Source organism: Lemur catta, chromosome 12 (genome assembly GCF_020740605.2).
Source record: "Lemur catta isolate mLemCat1 chromosome 12, mLemCat1.pri, whole genome shotgun sequence".
Classification (NCBI taxonomy): domain Eukaryota; kingdom Metazoa; phylum Chordata; class Mammalia; order Primates; family Lemuridae; genus Lemur; species Lemur catta.
In genome coordinates this window covers 50,621,629-50,643,662 of record NC_059139.1, presented here as the reverse complement: position 1 = coordinate 50,643,662, position 22,034 = coordinate 50,621,629, and the positions used below count along the sequence as shown (strand labels likewise).

The 22,034-nt window shown below is 39.1% G+C and overlaps 1 protein-coding gene across 1 annotated transcript in view; it reads left to right on the top strand.

Moving 5' to 3' along the window:
* DMGDH (dimethylglycine dehydrogenase) overlaps positions 1-22,034 on the top strand; it is a 59,284-nt gene that overhangs the window by 22,338 nt on the left and 14,912 nt on the right. The window contains exons 7-14 of the mRNA XM_045566182.1: positions 1,737-1,935; positions 7,509-7,678; positions 8,075-8,228; positions 10,288-10,453; positions 10,931-11,061; positions 12,317-12,534; positions 13,879-14,036; positions 16,193-16,252. Of these exons, the coding sequence (XP_045422138.1) occupies positions 1,737-1,935; positions 7,509-7,678; positions 8,075-8,228; positions 10,288-10,453; positions 10,931-11,061; positions 12,317-12,534; positions 13,879-14,036; positions 16,193-16,252 (1,256 nt within the window). The remainder of the gene's footprint in view (positions 1-1,736; positions 1,936-7,508; positions 7,679-8,074; positions 8,229-10,287; positions 10,454-10,930; positions 11,062-12,316; positions 12,535-13,878; positions 14,037-16,192; positions 16,253-22,034) is intronic.

Sequence of the window (22,034 nt, the reverse complement as noted above, 5' to 3'; positions counted from 1 at the left end):
TTCATTCTCTCCATGATGGGGGCTGGCTGTAGAATAAGACGACGCTATAATACTAGACTGTAACATACCGGGGACTTCGGAAGTGAGGAGTTTGAGGTGCGCTCTGTTCTTTTATCGCTTTGAACAATCACAGCTGGGAGTGAGGAAAGAGAGAAGATGTAGCTGGTGGTAGGGAAGCTGAAGAAACGTGTTCCGGCTGCTTTGCAAGGCTCCAGGTATATTTTTACCAGCCTCCTGCCTTCTCCCTACCTCCTTGATCTGCTGCCAGCATGGTTACTTTCAAGATTTGAATATAGCTGCTATTGTGCTTTTACAGTTGGAAACATGACAGGTATTGGAGGCCAGATATCCATCCTACTAAGAATGAAAGCCTAGGCGTCTGTAACAGAGCAGGGTAGGTTGGTACCGCCAGCTGAGGGCCTCCCGCGCTACATGAATGCATGTGGAAAAGGCTCGGGTCTCTCTGCTAAAGCAGGAGGTACTATAGTTTCTCTTTTAAGTTCTGTAAGGGAGACAGCTTTGTTTTTGTTTGTCATGAAACATTTCCACAGTGCCAGATTAACGACTGGGTGGTCTGAGGAGGTACCTCAGGTTTTAATCTAAAGGGAGCCAAAATATCATTGGGATACTGAAATGTTGCAGGAAATATAAAGAAATAGAGGTAATGGTACTTTCTAGAATTACACTTTGATAAGCTCCTTGACATAGGAAATAAGTCCCTCCGTCCTCCTCCACAGAAGTCGGGCCAGCTACTTCAGGGTTTTAGTTTTGCTGTGTAGGTCCTGCACATTTGGGCTAGAGCAGAATCGTTCTTGATCCCAGAGGGAAGGACCTGCCACCTGGAGCTCCCTCTCTGCTCCTCCCCCATGCTGCCAGGCTTTCCTCCAAATAAATGTTGAATAAATATTTAAATAATACTGGTTGGAGGTAGAGCCACATTGTTAGCTGTCCCTGGGTGTGGGTGCCTGTATGTCCTAGTCCCAGCCTGGTGGTCTCCAGGTCTCCACGCAGCTGACCCAAATGCTGTCCCCGGGAGGAGCAAGGAGGAGCTGCTGCCTACCACGTGGGAATATCACCAGTATTGGTAGAGACTTTCCTCTAGAAGCTTATCTCTTGCCTTGCCTGCAATCACAGTGACTTTTAGGACAAGAAGACGATTGCACTCCAAGACCCTGCCTCTTTTCACAGAATTCCAGCCCTTGGATGTATGTGGGAGCAGGCTGGAGGAAGAAGGCCTCCATGCCATTCCTTCCCTGCTGAAAGGAAAGTCAAAAGGGACCTAAAATCCATCATCTTAGATCCTGGAGTAGTATTTCACTTTTCCCAGTGTCCTGGCATGACTTTATAAACTCACATTTGCCCTTATCTGAGTGAAAGAAAAAGGATCTTATGGTTAATTAAAAGATAAAGATATCACTTGACAAACCAAATTGTTGTTTTTTTTAAATTTGTGATTTGATTAAATATGGGAAACTGTTAATATGCAAACATTCGAATTTTCTATTAATTAAAAAGGTTAACTTTTATAACTTTGCTTTAAGAACAATAACATTATTTTTCTCCGTAATATCATGGGCACCCATCTGTTGATAGAGAATGTCAAATTTAGACTTAAAAACAAACGGCAGCACCTTCCTAACAGGCCGTCTTTAAATGTAGACTGTGTCAGAGACAGACCTAAATCTGTACTTGTCTGCACAGGTAGCGCATCCTGACCACAATGCATATCTTTTCAGGTTTTGGAAAGGAACTCTTTGAGTCTGATCTAGACCGAATCATGAAATATGTCGAAGCTGCCATGGAAACGGTGCCAGTTTTAGAAAAGGCTGACATCATCAATATAGTCAATGGCCCCATCACCTATTCTCCTGACATTCTGCCTATGGTGGGGCCTTATCAGGGGGTCAGAAACTACTGGGTGGCTATGGGCTTTGGGTGAGTATCTCCATGTAATTCAACATTTATTGTAGAACCACTTATTTTCAATAAGTCTCCTTCCATAATCTCAGACCATAAAAGGAAAATATGGGGGGCAGAGAGAGAGGGGGGGAGATTTCTCCCTTTCATGACCAAGGAATAATACAAGGAATAAAAACTTTCAGTTTTAAAACACTGATTATATAATGGTTCAATCACTTGTGTAGGTTTTAAATATTAGCACACAGAAGGGCAATGATTTCCTGGAACTTTCTCTTTGCATATTTCCTGCCATTTCCATTATTTGTGTCTCTTTTCATGCTGTGTTTCTTCAGATAGGCCAATTTGTCCCAATTTCATGAGGATGTTTTCATAATACAATGTGACAAAGATAATTCAAAATATGAAATGTATGATATATAATAGCTGATGCATTTTCACCATAATTCATGTTTCTCCAACATGATTTGTTTCTTTATAATTCCTCAGGTTGCTTCCTATTTATAATTCCATTGCCTCTTTGATATTTCATTTCTAATATTTGTTCCATTAATTTGGTGAATATTGATGTCAAGCCCACTTTACTATCATGTCACAGCTTCTGATATTCTATTTTTCTTCCATACTTTATTTGGCAATTTATTCAACTAATAGTTAATGATTTCCTGCTCTGTGCCAGGCGTAGGCATAGGGTTAGGCGCTGGGCTGCAGCTGGGGCCAAGGCAGTGAGGTCTGACTGCAGGTGGAAGGCTGGCTGGGGTGCTGTTCTGCCAATGTAGTAGAGAGTCTGGATCTGAACTAAGGTAGCAGCAGTGAGGACTGAGAGATAGGAGATAAAATTATTTGAATTTGACAATGATTGCCTAAGGTCTTGAGGGAAAGGAAAACATAGCAAGTAATGGCAACCTTTCTAATTTGAGCACTGGCTGGATACTGGAGCCATGGGGAGAGAAAAACAGGAAAATAATGAGTTCCATTCCCTGGAGGTTGGAATAGGGAGTGGGACTGAAAGTTCTAATCACCTACTTGGTTTTTCTGGCAACATCCCCCATCCTGAAGTCCTCTAGGACTGTTCTCCTCTCCCTACAAGAGCTACCTCATTAGCATACAAAAGATAATGAATTCCAAATGTTTTAGAAATTCTGTGGAGGAACTGGGGACAAAGACCAAATATTTATTTTGTATTATGACAAGAACATCACAGTGTTCTTGTCATAAATCAATTGACCCTAGAGATAGGGGTTTATTTCTAGACTTTCAATTCTATTTCATTGATCTATGTCTATTCTTATGCCAGTACCACACTGTCTTAATTACTGTAGCTTTGTAGTAACTTCTGAAATCAGGAAGTGTGAATCCTACAATTTTGTTCTTTTTCAAGATTGTTTTAGCTATTCTGGGTCCCTTAAATTTCCATATAAATTTTAGGACCAGCTTGTCAATTTCTGCAACAAAGTCAGCTGGGATTTTGATAGGGACTGCGTTGAATCTGTGGATCGACTTGAGGAGTATTGCCATCTTAACAATGTTAAGTCTTCTGATTCATGAACATGGGATATCTTTCTGTTTATTTAGGTCTTTTAAAATTTCTTCCAACAATGATTTGTAGTTTTCAGAGCATAAGTTTTACACTTCTTTTGTTAAATTTATTCCTAAGTAGTTTATTCTTTTTGATATTGCAATTGGATTTTAGTAATAGAAATTGAAGATCACTGACTATAAGCCATGTTCTGAGCTGTGAACAAGTGACAGTGTCACTGATCTCCTGTGGAATACCTAATAACTAATCGCCCAGGAAATTAGGAAGGTGCTCCCTTTAGAACACCAGTTACTTATCTAGGAATTGTATCTACTTGCATGGGGCTGATGTCAAACTCCTGCTCTGATTGTTCTGGCTAATTTTTTCCAAGTTGTAGATATTGGGAGGTGGGTGGAGAAGATGACAGGTGGAGGAGGGAGGTGAGCAAAGTGCCTCACTCTCTCTGACAGGTTTGGTCTAAACCCAAAACACCTTCCCATTACCTAAAAGTCAAGGTTTCTAAGACATTTCTTATGTAAAATGGTGGAATACCCACACTGGCTGCCCCTCCTGGCCTCTATCAGTGTGTCCATCCCATGGTTCTGGAGGCCAGTGGTTCTCATACCTGGGTGAGCAGCAGAATCGTCTGAGGGGCATGTTAAAAAGCAGCATCTCAACCATGTGGTTAGTCACTTGCACATTTTTTATCCTTGTATACCTTTCATCCATGAAATTCCTATTGTCATTAGAACCCATGTGGCTTAGTTTGCTTGAGCTGCCATAACAAAATACCATAGACTGGGTGACTTAAACAACAGAAATTTGTTTTATCACAGTTCTGGAGACTGGAAGTCTCTGATATCAGGATGCCAGCATGTTTGAGTTCTGCGGAAGTTTCTTTTTCTGGCTTGCAGATGGCTGCCTTCTCGCTATGTGCTCACGTGGCCTTTCATTATTGTGTGTGCGTGTAGAGAGAGACAGCAAACTCTAGTGTTTCTTCATAGAAGGGCGGTAATCCTAGCATGAGAGCTTTACCCTCATGACCTCATGTAACTCTAATTACCTCCTAAAGGCCCCATCTCCAAATACCATGACATTGGGGATTAGGGATTCAACAGATGAATTTGGGGTGGGGTGGGGACACAAACATTCAGTACATAGTATCACAAAAGATATGTTCAATTGGAAAACAAACAAACAAACAAACAAACGAACAAACAGATTTCCAGACTCCACTCCTATAGATTCCAATTCAGTGGTCTGGAGAGGGGCCCAGGAATCTGCATTTCAATATTGTCTGTAATTTTGGTACAACTGGTCCAGGGAATAGGTGTTTGCAAACTATATATGTACCAGTCCTCATTTACCTTACTCACAGAATATCCTTAGTCAAAGCTATTTTACTTTGGACATTTGTTTTGTCACAATTCTAACAAGTTTTTCTGCTTCTAGGTGATTAACACAATGTCCCAAAAATGTTTTATGAATTGTATTGGATTGGATCTGGTTTTCTTGATTTAGAATAGATTATAAACAGCAAGTTTAAAGAGAAGAGAGTATTCTAAGATGTAACATCTGATAGGTTAACAGAGTTATCATAAAAAGCAGACACAAACACTCAAAAAGCATAGCAGCCCGAGGTCATACAGAAGAATCTGGTTCTGCAGATTAATGCTAGAGATAGAAGAACCTAACTCTGCTACTGGTCATACTAGGGCCCAATAGCCACCACGTATTGCTTGCCTACTAGGTCTCATGCAGTGTACTAAATGCTTTTAAATGCCAATTAATTCTCCACCAACACCATAAAGAAAGTGTGCGTATGAGAAGACTGAAGCTCAGGGTGGTTATATAACTTGCCCAAGGTCACACGGCTAACAGTGGCAGAACAGGAATCATACCCAGGTCCCTGCTGTTATACTTTTAGCTACTAAGCCAGGGGTTCTTAAGAGATGTTTTATAACACTCAATTGTATGGCATTTTACATATAGCTTGTTAATGGTTAGAGGGTTGGTTTCTAAAAGACTTTCTTTTTAAAAATAAATTAGATTTGATTCAGGATCCCACCCCCCAAATCCATCCCAAATAACTGCACTCAGCCCCATTTGTTTGCTCATGTGCATCATTGAAAGGGAAAGAACAGGGTGTTGTAGCAGCCAGACCACAGGAAACCAAAGTACCACCTTGGCTCTGCCCTGGGAGTCTGTCAAAGATGTAAATAATACAGTATCTGTCGTGTGTGTTTTGTCTGAACAAAGATCGGAACCACTGAAGACAGTAAAGTCCAATAACAAGGAGTAGACTTCAGGTCAGATGACTGAACATGTATCCTGAATCTGTGTGACCCTATTATTTAACCCCTGTGTGTGGGCTAATTTTCTCATTGGTAAAATAGACTTGCTAGAAAATAATCAGCTCATACATGGTAGATGGAAACAATACGTGGTAAATGGTAAGCACTTGATTAATGTCTGTAAAACTTTATAAGGCTTCAGTTCTTGTAAACAGTATCTATAATTCTTTAAATGGTAACTGTTCTACATATATCAACATTGGGCCTGGTTAAGTGAATGTGCTAACTTTAATATACATTTTAGTATGTACTTAATAATTTCTCCTGTTTTTTGAAATTTAGAGAGGTTGGTTGTAGATCATTTGAATGACCCATGTTTCTTTTTTAAACTGCCCAGGGAAGTGTAAATTGTTGCCTTTTTTTCTTCCTTGAGAAATATTCTTTTTTTTTTTTTTTGAGACAGAGTCTCACTCTGTTCCCCGGGCTACAGTGAGTGCCGTGGCGTCAGCCTAGCTCACAGCAACCTCAAACTCTTGGGCTCCTGCCTCAGCCTTCCAAGTAGCTGGGACTACAGGCATGTGCCACCATGCCCAGCTAATTTTTTCTATATATTTTTAGCTGTCCATATAATTTCTTTCTATTTTTAGTAGAGACGGGGTCTCGCTCTTGCTCAGGCTGGTCTCGAACTCCTGAGCTCAAACCATTCACCTGCCTCGGCCTCCCAGAGTGCTAGGATTACAGGTGTGAGCCACCTCGCCCAGCCGAGAAATATTCTTATAACAAATTTAGGCATTCATTTTTGTAAAATAGCAAAACTGGTATCTTCTTGTAGGAAAGTTATTTAACATTTCTAGCCTTTCTAAAGTTCCTCCCATGCTCTTAGAACCTGTGATCCTGAGTCTCTGTGTCTCAATGTCTGCTATGTAGCCCCTTTTCTTGGTTCTTGCCCCATGACTCCTGGCTCATTCAATTCCTCAGAAGCTTCTCTTGACCTAAACCACAAATGAACTCACTGTTAGACAAGAGTGAGTGGAACTGCACATGGCCAATGGAAAACAGTAACACCCTCCATTCCGACTGATACCTAAACCCCTTTATTTGACACAATCGTGTTCTTGGTTTTAACGTATCTTCTTATGGAAATAGAAAACAAGCCCACCTTCTCCACCAAGTGACCAATTAGTTGCAAAATACAGGGGCCAGCATTCTTTTCTACCTCCTCCCTATAAGTCCCCAGTGAGGGACTCTTTGCCTAAATGCTTCTAACAAAATGGCTCAAGTTCCTTGCACAGAGGTCATTACCTAAGGGGATTAGAACTAAATTCCGTCTGAGAAGAGGTGGACAGACACTCTAAAGTACACGTTTCTCTACAAGGTCACCTATCAGTCAGGATAATCGTAGCCCAAGAGGGCTGGTAGGTACCAATCACATCGGCCTGTTTGCTTCCTCCCCTCAACTTCTCGTTTTCTTAAAGAGAAAATCCTTACCAGCTAGAAATCAAGGATCATTGAATCTTTTCCCAATAAGGAGCTATTTTGCAGGTATGCCTCTCTTGAAACTGCAGAAACAAACTAGCTATCAAGTCAGGCACACTTAACTTGGATACTAAACATGTCATTTTTAAGGAAAAGTTTGATAGCATAAAGATTATGTTACTTGTGTGTTCTGAAGAGCACAGAACGCTCCAACTTTGGGGCCCTGTAAAATATTTGGTCATGTTTCATTATTTGAAAACAACACGTGTTAGTAACAGGTTACCTGTCTCTGTATTTGAAAGATACGGCATAATCCATGCTGGTGGGATAGGGAAATACCTCAGTGACTGGATCCTGCATGGAGAACCTCCTTTTGACCTGATAGAATTAGATCCTAATCGCTATGGCAAATGGACCACAACTCAGTACACCGAGGCCAAAGCAAGAGAGTCGTATGGATTGAACAATGCTGGTAAGATACAAATTTACTGTTGTCTACAAAGTGTTGACAGATTTGATTTGACTTGTAGCATCTCTGACTTTAGATGCTCTTTATTCTATTCATTGAGGTGGGGGCGGTTAGGGACTTCAAAAAGCATTGTGCCTCTAAGACACAACAAGGAATACATATGAATGTATGTATCTAATGTGTGAAGTCTATCACTGGTTTTAAATACTAAGTATATTTCTACTTTACTCTTTGATGATCAATATAGGTGACAGCTTTGTTTTTTACACAAATTCTATGTATATTATTAATATTATGCTTCTGGATTTTAAGTGCTGTATTTTACATTTTATGAATTCCTTCAAAGTATTTTATTGTTTGGGTTATATGCTATTTAACATACGGACTTTCCTTTTTCAGTTGGTTATCCTAAAGAAGAACGGTTTGCCGGGAGGCCAACTCAGCGAGTCAGTGGGCTCTACCAAATCCTGGAGTCTAAGTGTTCCATGGGCTTCCACTCGGGCTGGGAGCAACCACACTGGTTCTACAAGCCAGGCCAGGACACTCAGTACAGGTAAGTGAGTGACTTAACCTGCCTGTGGGTCTGACCGAGGGATGAAACAACAGGACAGCAGAAGTGCCGATTCCCCCTTCCACCCCGTCACTCCACTGCATTCCAAGGAGCATTGAGCCTTTTCTACAAAAATTTTCTGGCATTGGAGTCATTATTCTAGCCCACATGACACTGGTCCATACCTAGGACCCATGTGGCCCTGAGAATCTCATAACTAGCCCAGGTGAAGCCTCTTCCACTTGACATTTACCAGAAGCTCAGAGGAACCTTTTTACCCCACCGCCCTCCAAAAGTCCACATCGCTCCAGTTGGCTCCTAAAGGTTTGCTGTGGTTTAGGATGTTTGGTCTAACCACATAGTATACAACCACAAAGTGAAAAGTGCCTAGAGTTTTGGATTTTCTATTCATCATGAAATAGCTCAAAACAACTGCTTTCTAAAGTGTGTGCACTGAGCCATGCAAATTATATGTATAGTTGATAAATTAGGGGAAAAGATCATTTGCATAGCATTTCAGATCAAGCTAAAACATAAAGCATGTCACTGAAACAATTTTCTGAATTCCTGTAAACTGCTACATGTCACTGTTGCACTTGGGATTAATAGTGATTATATATTTTTTCTCATGAGAATCTATAATCCCAGAGGAAACAAATTGAAAATGTATCAGTTAAGTTACCTTTATTTTTGAGCTGTCATTTTGCTTATTTAAACAGGTGTTTTTTTTCTTTTTTTCCTTTTCTTTTTCTTTCTTTTTTTTTTTTTTGTTTGAGATAGAGTCTTGCTCCGTCACCTGGGCTAGAGTGCCGTGGTGTCAGCCTAGCTCACAGCAACCTCAAACTCCTGGGCTCAGGCGATCCTCCTGCCTCAGCCTCTAGAGTAGCTGGGACTACAGGCGTGCCCCACTATGCTGGGCTAATTTTTCTATTTTTAGAAATTCAGTTGGGTTCTATAAAATCCTGGGGTCTAAGTGTCACTCAGGCTGGTCTCAAATTCCTGACCTCAAGCGATTCTCCCGCCTCAGCCTTCCAGAGCGCTAGGATTATTGCGTGAGCCACCGCACCCGGCCTTAACCAGGTTTTGATGGCTTTTTAAAGACCAGATCTAAATAGTACAAAGTGTAGTAGAGGGCCAGTTGTTGAATGAATTTGGGCTGTACAGGCAGCCAATCTAGATTATTTGGTGGCCAAATACTTGTTTGGTTTTTCCTAAATGACTGTGGTAAATGCCAGCTTTATTCTTTGCTTTGTGCTATTTGGATCTGGCCCAAGCTTCTTTTACCATTTTAATAATTAAACTACTGAAAGCTTATTTTGCAGACTTAGCATCTTGCTCTGAAGTTAAAATACTGCATTAGAAGTCCACATCATAAAGTAGAAAGGACCCTTAGTCATGAGTCAGGAGACTTTTGTTCCTGGCCCAGCATGTCATTAATTAATGCAAAGATCTTGGAAGTCACTTGGTGCCTTTTCTGTGAAAATGAAGATATTGGACCAGATCCTTGCTTGCTCCAGGTGTGAAGCAAGAGCATGGGCATTGGCTGGGTGCCTGTTAGAATGCGGACTATGGGGTCCCACCTCAGACCTACTGTATCAGAATCTGGACTTTAACAAGTACAAGTGATTTGTATTCCCATTAATGTAAGAGAAGCACTGGGTTAGATAGCTCCACCTCCCAGATATTCTGATTTAATTAGGCCCAACCACTAATAGTTTTTAAATGCTCCCCAGGTGATTCTAATATGCAACCAAGGTAGAAAACCATCAGACTGGTTGACTTCTAAGCTCTCTTCCAGATCTGGGAGACCACATGTTCTGTCTTGTTTTCTAGTTAACTAATACTTCATTCACTGTAAAATGGGTCAAAAGAATAGATGAGTAATTTTAAATGGTCATATTCCAACATACATACATGTATGCTTTGCAGAACAGAATTTTAGGTTGCATGTTTTCTTCCCTAGTGGGATTTTCCAGATGAGTAGAGTTTATTAAAATATCCTTATTTTGTAATTTTTAAAAAAATGAATGACAGTTTTAGGACACTAAACGTTGTGTTTCAGGCCAAGTTTTCGCCGCACAAACTGGTTTGAGCCAGTGGGCTCTGAATATAAACAGGTTATGCAAAGAGTAGGGGTGATTGACCTGTCCCCGTTTGGCAAGTTTAACATCAAAGGCCAAGATTCCATTAGATTGTTGGACCGTCTCTTTGCAAATGTCATTCCAAAGGTAAATAGCCTTGTAGGGATACAAGGTCCAGGATTCTGACCTATTTAATTCTCCATCCTCTCATTTTTCCCCCCAAACCAATATGTTATTTTAGTTCACCTAATTATTTCTGTGTAAACGCTAGAACTCTTCAAATGACCAAAAGTACAGAAGCTAATTTTCAAATTTAAATTTTTGTTGAGTGAATTATCATCCAAAGACCTTGTGGCTTTGCTTAATTGTATCAATGGGAACTTAAAATTGACTGCAATTAAATGAAGTGTAATTTTTATGACAAATAATTTTAAAAGATTGTTTAAGTTGAGAACTTCAAATTAATTTTGGGTTTAGGTTTATCGATAGTTCATAAAATTGATAAAAATGATAAAGATCAGATGATTTTTATTATTAACACCCACATTTTTATTTAAATGTGTGTTAAAAGGACGCATAAGATTTTTATTTCATCCTATGGTAAATTTAAATTTCTTTGTGTAGGTGGGTTTTACAAATATAAGTCACATGTTAACACCAAAAGGTCAAGTATATGCTGAGTTGACTGTTTCTCACCAGTTTCCTGGGGAGTTTCTATTAATAACTGGTTCTGGATCAGAACTTCACGATCTTAGGTAAGTGCACACCAAGTAAGAAAATTTTGTGCATATTTTATATTGACCCAGTCTTACACTGAGTTTTTCTTTTACCAGTACTTGAAAGTACAACTTTAATTATTCTTAAACATGATCGTTTCAAACAAACTTCATGTCTTTTATAGGAAAATATTTGAAGTGAGGGCCCCCATCCCCACCAAGGTAATCTATCCATAGGGATTACTGGTTCTAATAATATTAACTCCTATTTATTAGGTGTAATCAATGTGCCAGAATCTCTTTTAGATATATTATAATGCCTCGATTAATTCTCTTAATATTTTGCAAGATATTTGTTATTCCCTTTTTCAGATGAGGAAAGTGAGGCTTGGATTAAAATAACTTGCTCAAGCCAGTCTTTTTGATTCTGTTGCCCACATTCCGTCCACTTCGGTAAATTGCCTCCCTGAGTTATTTTCTCCGTTTGTGATGCTTTGTGCTTTCTGGCCCACAGCTGGATCTAAATCGTTGACCTACCAAGTAGAGCCTTTGCATGAGTCTTTAGTCTACTATAAAGTCATTAGTTTAATATTCCAAAAATGTTCAGAACATTATTATTTAATAAATGTCTCACTCTAACAGATGTTCACCTTAGTTGTAAAGTGATACAAATTATATGCTCCAATCCAAGATGTATTGGGGGCCATCGTCATAGCTTAGCCTTGTGTAAATCCAGATGAGCATTTTGTGATAAACTTACATAGCTCCAGGGACTGTTCAATAGATTATAAACCAGCCCTATAGCTGGATTCCAATAACTCATCAAGACTTAGACGTTGAAACTAGAGTTTTTATCTTTTCCTTTTGATTGTCAGAGCAATTATGTGTCTGGTGGCCGGCACATTATTAACCTTTAGCAACAAAACCATGCCTCCTGTGTACAGGCTAGAGAAAATTTGGATTTAAATTAATTTTTCAAAGATTCAATCATTAGTTTAAATGCAATAGGTCTGTCACTATTTAAAAGAACTGTGTGACAAAGCTCATTTAAATGGAAGGATCCTTCTGTACTGTGAAAAATTACCCCCAAATTTATAAGTGGCTGATTTAAAGAGAATCACTTAACATCTCAGACAGTTGGATTCTTCAGCTTTAAAGATCAGGTGATTTTATGAAATAACACCATGGGGACTTTCTGATAATTCTAGACACAAAGCATGTCTTCAGAGAAATAATGTTACCAAAATGCATTATTCAAGCAATATTTAACACAATGTTTTTGACTCCAATACAGATGGATTGAAGAAGAGGCAGTCAAAGGTGGATATGATGTTGAAATTAAAAACATAACCGATGAGCTTGGAGTCCTTGGAGTTGCAGGGCCACATGCAAGAAAAGTGCTTCAGAAACTGACCTCTGAAGATCTTAGTGATGATGTTTTCAAGTTTCTTCAAACCAAGTCCTTAAAGGTTTCCAACATTCCTGTCACTGCTATTAGGATATCTTATACTGGTAAGAATTGGAAAATAACCTAGAGTAAATCTCTGAAATGTGAAAGGAGATGCTACCAGAAACATGTGTGTGCATGTGCACAAGCACACACACACTCACACTTTTGTTCGTGTGCCTTTGAAGGAAGATTTCTTCTGCCCAACTCTTAAAAGTCTGTCTGTTCACTCCTAGTCTGGAGAGTGGTTGCACACATTCCTGTTGTTGCTCCAGTCCCATAGCTGTCTACCAGCTATGGAATCTGGAAGGGCAGACAACAAAGTAGGAAGAGGATGACTGTTGGAAGAGGTGGCATACTCAGGCCAGCACACTCTATCTGGGAACATTCGAGCTGGTCTCTTGGAAATAGAATTTCCCATAGAGACCATCTCAAATGTATCAAGCACCTCTCCTAGAGCATTGCCAATGATCCATTTTCCTTCTAGACTGTAAATTCACTAGGAAGTCTTCATCTAGCACCTAACCTTTCACATAGTAGGTATTTGATACAGAAAAGAATGAATGCTCTTCAGTTCCCCAGTGGTGCTCTGGGCTCACTTCCAGCTTCCTGTAGACCTTCTTGTCCCTTCACAGGAGGAGTACTTCTTGCCCAAGCATTTGCTCAATTACATGTTGCTCCTATTCTGGTGGCGTCCCATAAAAGCACATCACCATGAACCCTTGACCTCAGGGAACAAGAACACATAATATTAAAGACCAAAGTTCTTCCCTGGGCTTCCACTCTACCTGTCCCCTGCCCTTCTACCCAACCTTGACAAATTGGTGACCAGAATAAAAAATAAGCAGGACTGTTTGGATTGGTTTCATTTCTTTTGATTTCTGCCCACAGCTCTAATGGCGAATGAAATGACCAAATAGGGAAGAAATGGGGAGTAGGGGAGTCAGAGACTATGGCTGTCCCACAGTGAAGGCAATTTGAATAATTTCAGTTGATTATATTTTTAAGCTTTGTGATTCTTAGGCAAGGGGTTGGGATGGGGGTTATCTAAACTTTGTACACCTTATCTTGATAAACTATGCCATGGTAATTATTCACCTAACATCATTGTCCCTGAAAATAGTCAAGCCTCATTATGAAGTGGGGGTCAAGGCTGGAGATTAACTCCTGCGTTACAGTCTTTCTGTGTCACGAGAAGAGGAGTCCTACATACCACCCTCTGTGTGGGAGTCAGATTGGACAGAAATGCATCTGCGATTGCAACTTTTTATGAACTGGTCTTTTAAAGATAGACAATGTCTATGTTGCATAAGTGGAATTTCTCCTGCTTCTATGTGTTTTAGCTAATGCACATTAGACCTAGTGATCATTATTCTTACTCTGGTGTGGCACCTGTGGATTTATTTCAGGTGAGCTGGGTTGGGAGCTGTACCACAGACGAGAAGATTCTGCAGCACTTTATGACGTTGTCATGAATGCAGGCCAGGAGGAGGGAATTGACAATTTTGGAACATATGCCATGAATGCCTTAAGACTGGAGAAAGCTTTCAGAGCCTGGGGGTCAGAGGTTTGAAATGCTAAAATCTTCATTAAAATTTTATGTTTATTGTATCTGCTTTTTGCATAAGGGCTAGTTTTAATTACACTAAATTGGCTCAGGCTGCAAAAGAAATTACAAATTATTAGATAACTTTAGTAGGGGAAGAGGTTTTTCTCCTCAATTTCCCAATCGCAAGTTCATTGAAATTCTGACATAATGTTTATTTCTGCTTTAATTCCTCCTGGTTGGCGGCAAGCCCTGGATGTCTCTGCCTGTGGGGAGCCTGCCTACCCCACAGAATCTGAGTAGCACGTTTCACATTCTCTCCTCCTCCTCCGTCAGTTGTCCATCCTCATTTTCTTCTTATCTTGCACCTCTTGGTGAATTAACATTTCTTTCTGAGGGGCAGGAAGGATGGTCCAGGCTTCTTCCACCATTAATAATGACAACTAATAAAATCAACCACAAAATCAAATAAAAAGAAAAAAATAATGGTAACTAAGAGTTTCTATTTGTATAGTGTCTTAACCATTTACACATTTTCCTATGCATGGTTTCATTTACCTTCTTGAATCTCCAAGAAGGTATTATCATCATTACACCTGTGCTATACATGCTATACATGCTATACATGGTATACATGCTATACATGATCACACTAAGAACCAGAGAACAGCTTGGTCCAGATTACACACAATGGTAAGTGGTTCAAACTCTTTTATCCTATTTTATCTCCACTGTGTCAGACTCTCTCTGGACCCATTAACTTTTTAAGATTCAGTACTTGTTTCCTTGGGAGACATTGAGGCCTGGGAGGTGAGAAAAGGGATAGTGGTAAAGATAGGCTCAGAGTGGGGACTCAGGTTTGAATTTATCCTCCACCACATACCGGCCATCTGGCCTAGCCCTCCAGAACCTCTGTTTGCTTTTCTATAAAATGGAATATGTATCCTACAGAAATATCATAGATATTAGAGATAGTCTACAAAGGGCCAAGCATATAATAAAATGAATTTAACTGGAGGGCACAGCATATTTGAAAGCCCGGGCAGGGACCCTTGGACACTTAGACTATGGGCAGAAGCAAGGGGGCTTTGCGGGGAGCGGCAGCCTACTGGAGCCCTTGGGGACCAAGGTCGTGAGAGGTGCTCTGGTAGGGGCTTCTGACCTGCAGCTGGGGGCTGGGCTGAGGCTGGCTGCAGGGAGACAAACAGAGGACAGCTCTGCCCCCGCAATCTCCAAGGAATGGAGCAGCAAGCAGATTTCTCAGCCTTCCTCTCCTCTGCGTCTTCCTCTGGAGAGCTTTTCTCCTTCTCGGGCCCCTCCGATTTCCCGGCAGTGCCACGGCGCCCTCTAGTGTTGTTACGGAAATCAATCTTCTGTGCTTTTCATTTATATATATATTTTTTCCTTGAAGAATTCTGAAACTTTGAGCAGATAAAGAATAATTTTAGGGTAGCTCAAATCGATTTAAAAAATATGAGACCAAGTTTTATATCATGTAAAACAAGCTTATATTCATTTGGTTTGTGTAGTGCTGTGTTGTCTTCAAAAGTTTGACTACTTTTTAGAGGGTTCAGACTAGTTCTCTTATAGCAATGAGAACAACAAAACTAACAGAAACCATTAACCCCAGATCTGTTACCAAATATTGGCTTTAGCCCCAATTTGATGTATATTGTAATGACTCAACTGTATTTGAAAAGATTGAGATTCAACCTGTATTTTTTCCTTTTTCCTTTCCTGAACTCTAGAAGTAATGTTTCTACCATCTGCTTTTCCCTGACCTTACTCTGATTCTTGGCTAACTGTGAGATAAGTAAATTACTTAATAACTTTTCAAAAACGAGTTATGTAAAATTGTTATATAAAAACATGTGAGAGCCTTGTTTCTGGAAGGAATATCATGTGCTATCCTCAGATGTTTATTAAAATGAAAAAACTGTGGGAACAAACTGGATTTTAGTTTCTATATTTGTTATATTCAAATGACAGCATTTGCTGAAAGGCTACATTTGAATTTTGGATAAAAAATTGCTTTAGAGATAGTCCCTAACTTGCTTTTTTCAGAATTTGTGTTCAAAAATCAAAAAGTGTTCTTTCTCATAAAAAAATATATGAAAGTGATGTTACCGAAATGATTTGCACTCATCTAAGATTTAAAATGTGTGTTTCTTCTTTAGATGAACTGTGATACAAATCCCTTGGAAGCTGGACTGGAATATTTTGTAAAGTTAAATAAGGTATGTTTACATTTCAAAGTATGCTTGAAGTCAATTTTAAAGTTACGATGCTGTTTCCTGACAGAACCATGCTTTAAAATTTAACCAAGTGTGATTGTAGGAGAAATGAGTTGAACATAAATAGTAAGCATTGCTCAATTGCTTCATATTAACCTTTTGTAAAAAGTTTAATCAGTTCAAACTGTTGGAGTGTGCTTATAGATGTAAAATAGCAGAATCTAGCATCTTTAAGGACTAAATCTAAATTCTAAGATGAAAATTAGAGAGGATAAGATGATTATTTGTCAGATTTTAGCAGACATTTTTGTTGGAATTGTACCACGAGTGTATGTTACAATAGCTCCTGGTAACTTGGGAAGTTGCACATTAACTGATCAAACACACTGTATTCGTTGACTGTCCCGATGCCCTCAGCATGAAGTAGCCTTGCTGCAACAGATCTATCCATCTGCTTGTGAAGTATCTTTGTATGTAGTAATTGCAACATCTGACTATAAGAAATCACACATTTCAGACGTGTTCAGCATAAAATGGATATCATCTGAAAAGCCAGTACAGGCCAGAGAATCATAACTGAGGTGAACACTCCAAAGGGAACCCGTATACCAGTGGTTTTCAAAATGTGTTCCTCGGACTAATAGCATCAGCCTCACCTGGAAGCTTGTTAGAAATGCAAATTCTCAGGGCCCAGAATGTCTGTGAGTCAGGCCAGCAAACCTGTGTTTTAATAAGCCTTGTAGGGGATTCTGATTCATCTAAGGTTTGAGAAGCACTACTCTAAATAATTATTGTGAAAAAGCATATCATGAGGCCAATTTATTACAGACTAGATCATCTATAAGAGTTTTACAAATATGTATGAGGTTATCCCATTGAGCACCACCTGAGTTCTTATAAAAAACAGACTTGCAGTTAGTGGTGCTATTGAAGGACAGGAACAGCAGCTGCTGCTGTTTAGGGTACCTGTTTGAATTACAAAATAAACCATCCTGCCCTAGGTGCTTATAAGCTAAAGGCTGTTTTCCGGTTTTAAAGGGAATATCTTTCTGTACATTTTTTCCCATGGCTTTTATTTTTATGATGTACCTTCTGCCTCCAGACCAGAGAAAGCAGGTCCTTGGAATCAGGCAGACCCTAGCAGCAGATTGCTTCTTCTGATAACAGAAGCTTTAGTTTAGCTGTTTAAAATAAGGATAAAAGTGGCCTGACTCTTGAAAGCACTAAAATTATGCTGTTGGTAGCCAACAGGTAGATTGATAACTGATTTTTTTGCTTCGGTGTTTGGATATTATTGTTTGGGGATAAGGCATAGATAAATGATCTCTTCATATTAAAATCAGATTTTTAAAACTCTCTTTACGACCATTAGCAGGTGTGGATTGGGTATTTACTAGTTCTTTGAAATTATATAACCAAATAACCAAAATTCAGCTCAGAACAAAGTTGTTTAATAGATACTTATTTTGATTGATGGTATGTTTTTATAATTTCTGAATTTTTGGTTCTCATTTAGGTGTCACAAAGTTAATTCTTAACAATTTTATTGGGTAAAGGTTCAGGTAACCCAAGGACCCAGCCTAAACTGAGCCAGTCTTTTTCAATTATGTTGATTAAGGTGGTTAATTGGTGTCAACCTAATCATAGTGATGCTTGTTAATCTCCAAGACTGGTGAATAGATTGAATCGATTTTGTTTAGACCCTATTTGGTGGTTTCATGACAACTTTATGACAGTTTTGTAGCAGTCTGTAATGTGAAACAGGTTCCTGAAAAACTTACTACCATCACAAACAAAGCTTTGTAACTTGGTAATTCAAGTCCTGTGCCTAAAAACCAAAATGTTACCCAAACTGGCTTCAAACAACATTTTAAAACATATAATACACTGTGAATCTATATTGCTCAGAAAATTGATGCTATATGAAAACAGAAGCAGGGGCTAATACAGAGGGATATTTATATTCGATGCCAAAATGAACAAAACAAGAAAATCCTGGCATTTTACAATTGTTTGAAATCAATTCTTTCCTTTCTTTCCTGTCAAAGCAAACATACAGAATTCTCTGCTTGGTCCTTAATTGTTTACACTATGATTGTATAGGCCATAATGTTAGGAAAAGATATGGAGAGGCAGACTGTGTCAGAGCTAGAAGGGTCCCTGGAGACCCCTCCCCAGTACCCCTTCTTTACTGAGGGTGAGGAAACTGAAGCAGAGAGGTAAAATGACCTGGGGGAGGTCATTGCTTTAGCTCAGGTGGAACTCGGATCTCTGACCTCACTGTGGAACTTTCTCACCTGCCGCGTTTCCCAGCGAGGTCCTTTTCCATAATGTGCTTATCAGACTTGAAAGGCTGCCCAGGAATTTTTCTGGTAACATGTATTATTTGCATGGACTATCTTTTATTAATTGATACCTCTTCCAGTCATGTTTTTGTTATAAGTAATTTTGTGTTTATGGTAGGATCAGAATAGCCGCTTTGCCCATATTAAAGAGGAAAATGGGTGAGGAGATGGGTGATAAGGCATCATTAGGTTGAATTGTGTTCTTGTTAAAATCCATAAGAAAGTAGGGAAAAGAAAAATGGAGTATTGAAGAAATCTTCGACCACAAAGGAAGATGTGATGGCCCTTGCTTCCTTCTCAGAGTTGTATGAACCTTAGTCACCACTGGCATGTAGCTTGTGTGAAGCTGATACACATGTACACACATTCATTCATCTACTAGACACTTATCAAGTACCATTTATTAAACACCTTGCTAAGCCACAGATCTAAAAATTAAATATATATTCCTGATGGGTCTCAGATCTCAAGAAGCTTGAAACAAATGGTATTTCAGGAACTAAAGTCGTAGGGGTACGTTCTTAGCCTTGAGAATGCCATTCCTCAGGAGAAGGGTTGTCTAACAGTAAACAACAGTGCCATCTCGTGGAAAGTGAGCCACAGGGCTCTGAAAGGAAGCATTTACTAAAACTGCGATACAGGTAAAAATAATTGAATACATACTTTTTAAATCTCCTTAACTAAAAGCCCCTTACCTGAAACAACTCATATCATTGTGCCTAATGGTATTTTTACATGTTCCAAGTAACTTGGGAGGGGGGAAATCAGTGGCTTTTTTTTAGTTGGAAATGGAAGAAATACATTAATCAAGAGCAAAAGGAAAATCAGCTGCCTTAGGATAGAGTCATAGTTTTTCTTGGAATTTTCCTCTTGGAAACACTGAATCTTTGTCCATTTCGGGAGAACACCCACCAAGATTCACAGAGACTCAAGTACTAAGTGTAATGTGTTTCAGCAGATCAGAAGAATAGTTTTATTTTTTTCCATAATGTATGTTTCTCCCTCTCTTCCCTCTCCCTTTCCCTCCCTGGTCTGTGTCTTGAGCTTCTAACCTGTAGAAACAGAATAAAACGTGATATATATTAACCACAAGTTAGAAGACACGTTGATTTTAGAAGATGTAGGGTCTCTTTTTTGATGAAAGATTATTTAAAGCATAACTATTCAATAAGCAAAAACAAAACAACCAAAAGAAAACAACGCTGGAAAAGAAGTGAATCACACCACCAGGCCTACTACATCCTAAGTATTCAATGAATAGTAGCTAGTATTAAAACATCAAAGTGGAAAGAAACCATTGTTCACAGACGGCAAGTTTGAAAGGAATTTCTAATATGTTATAGTGATAAAAAGTATCCAACTCTCTTGGGGAAATTTGAGGTAAATGGTAATAGGCATTGAGAAGGTAGAAAATTTTCAGTGATTCGGTCTTGGCTGAACATTAGAATCACCTGGGGTATGATTCATTTAAATAATATGCTGCTTTTAAAAAATCCCAGGGCCCAGACTGCACCCAAGATCAATTAAAAAAGAATCACTGGAGTGGGGACTCAAGCATCAGTTTTTGCTTTTTTATTTTTATTTTTTTATTTCCCCAAGTGATTCTAGAAAAGGCTGAGAATGACTGTTTTAGACCAATGATTTTCAGCTGGCTGAAGATTACTATCCTGAAGAACTTTTTAAAATTACCTGATGCTCTACCCCAGTGGTTCTCAAAGTGTGGGCCACAGACCAGCAGCACCAATGTAACCTGGGATTTGTTAGAACATGCAAATTTTGGGGTACCATCCCAGATCTAAAAAAATCAGAAACTGCCAGAGTGGGGCCAACTATCTATTTTAATAAGCCCTCCAGGTAGTTCTGATGCAGTTTAAGAACATTGACCCACCGCAATGGTGCGGTGGAATCTGTAGTGGATTGGAAATAAGTTAGCAGATCTGTGACCTCCTCTGGCTAAGCTATGGGTTAATGATATTCTGCCCCACATCTTTGTTTTTTCTTTTAGAACTGGGAAGTAAGTGAATATTTTTATATCCAGTCACCAAATTCTAGCTGGGTGGCCTGGGAAAACCATTTAGCTTCATTTTGTGCCTGAAATATTTAATCTGTAAAAAATCTCTTTGCAAGTCTAAAATTCTGTGAAGTACTACCTAGCATCGTGGTTGAAGACATTGGTGCTATGTTATCATTATGAGCCACATAATTGTGTCATTTTAATTAAGCCATCCTTATTCTCTCACCTATTTTAGTTGCTCAGTGATAAGAGGAAAGAGAGGAGTGGTGAGGGGAAGGGGAGAAAGGGAAAGAGAGGAGGGAAGTAAAACCTAGGCTGAAGTATAGTTTATCATTCCCGAAACATCCATCACAATGTATTAAACTAAGAGCCATTGAATCATTATTCTCATATATATCCAATTTCTGTTATGAAACGATACTTTATTTCTACCCTAAAAGCTTAAATGTGCTATTTAGCTGACTGCTTTAGAATTTGGATATCCATGGAAACCCAGATCTAGGAATGATTGAAGTAATTTTTTAGATTGCTTTTATTTTATTTTTATTATTTTCATTTTAACAGCGTAATTGAACATGCAATACATTGACATATTTAAAGCAAACAATTTCATGAGTTTTTGTACATGCATACACCAGTGAAACCAAAACCACAATGATGATAGTGAACATATCCCTCATCCCCAGAAGGTTGTTCGTGCCTCTTGGTAATCCCTATCTCCCAAACCTGCCCACAGCCTCACTTACCCCCACACACCCATTTATCTGCTTTCTGAAACTGTACATTATTTTGTAATTTTTAGAATAAATGAAAATCTATATAAATGGAATCATACAGTATATACTCTTGTGTGTGGATTCTTTCACCTCACATAAGTTGAGAGTCATCCATGTTGTTATTTTTATCAATAGTTCATTCCTTTCTATAGTAAATACCATTCCATTGTATGACTGTACCACAATTTGTTTATATACTCACTTGCTGATGAAAACTGAGTTGTTTCTAGTTTAGGGGTGTTACAAATAAAACTGCAGTTGTGTCTTGATATACTTGAGAGATTGGTTCCAGGACCACCCAAGGATCTGAATCCGCCTCAAGTCCTGAGGTCAGCCCTATAAAACCCATGGATAGGAGAAGTCGGCCCTCTGTTTACACAGACTGTGCATCCTTTAAATACTGTAATCTTCTTGGTTGAAAAAAATCCACACATAAATGGACCCATGCAGTTCAACCCTGTGTTGTTCAAGGGTCAACTGGTACTATGAATGTTTGTGTACAAGTATGTGTATGAACATATGGTTTCTTTTCTCTTGGGTAAATACCTAGGATTGGATTGGCTAGATAAAATGGCAAGTATATGTTAACTTTTTAAGAAACTGTTTTGCAAAACAGTGTACCATTTTATGTTTTACATTTCTACCAGCAG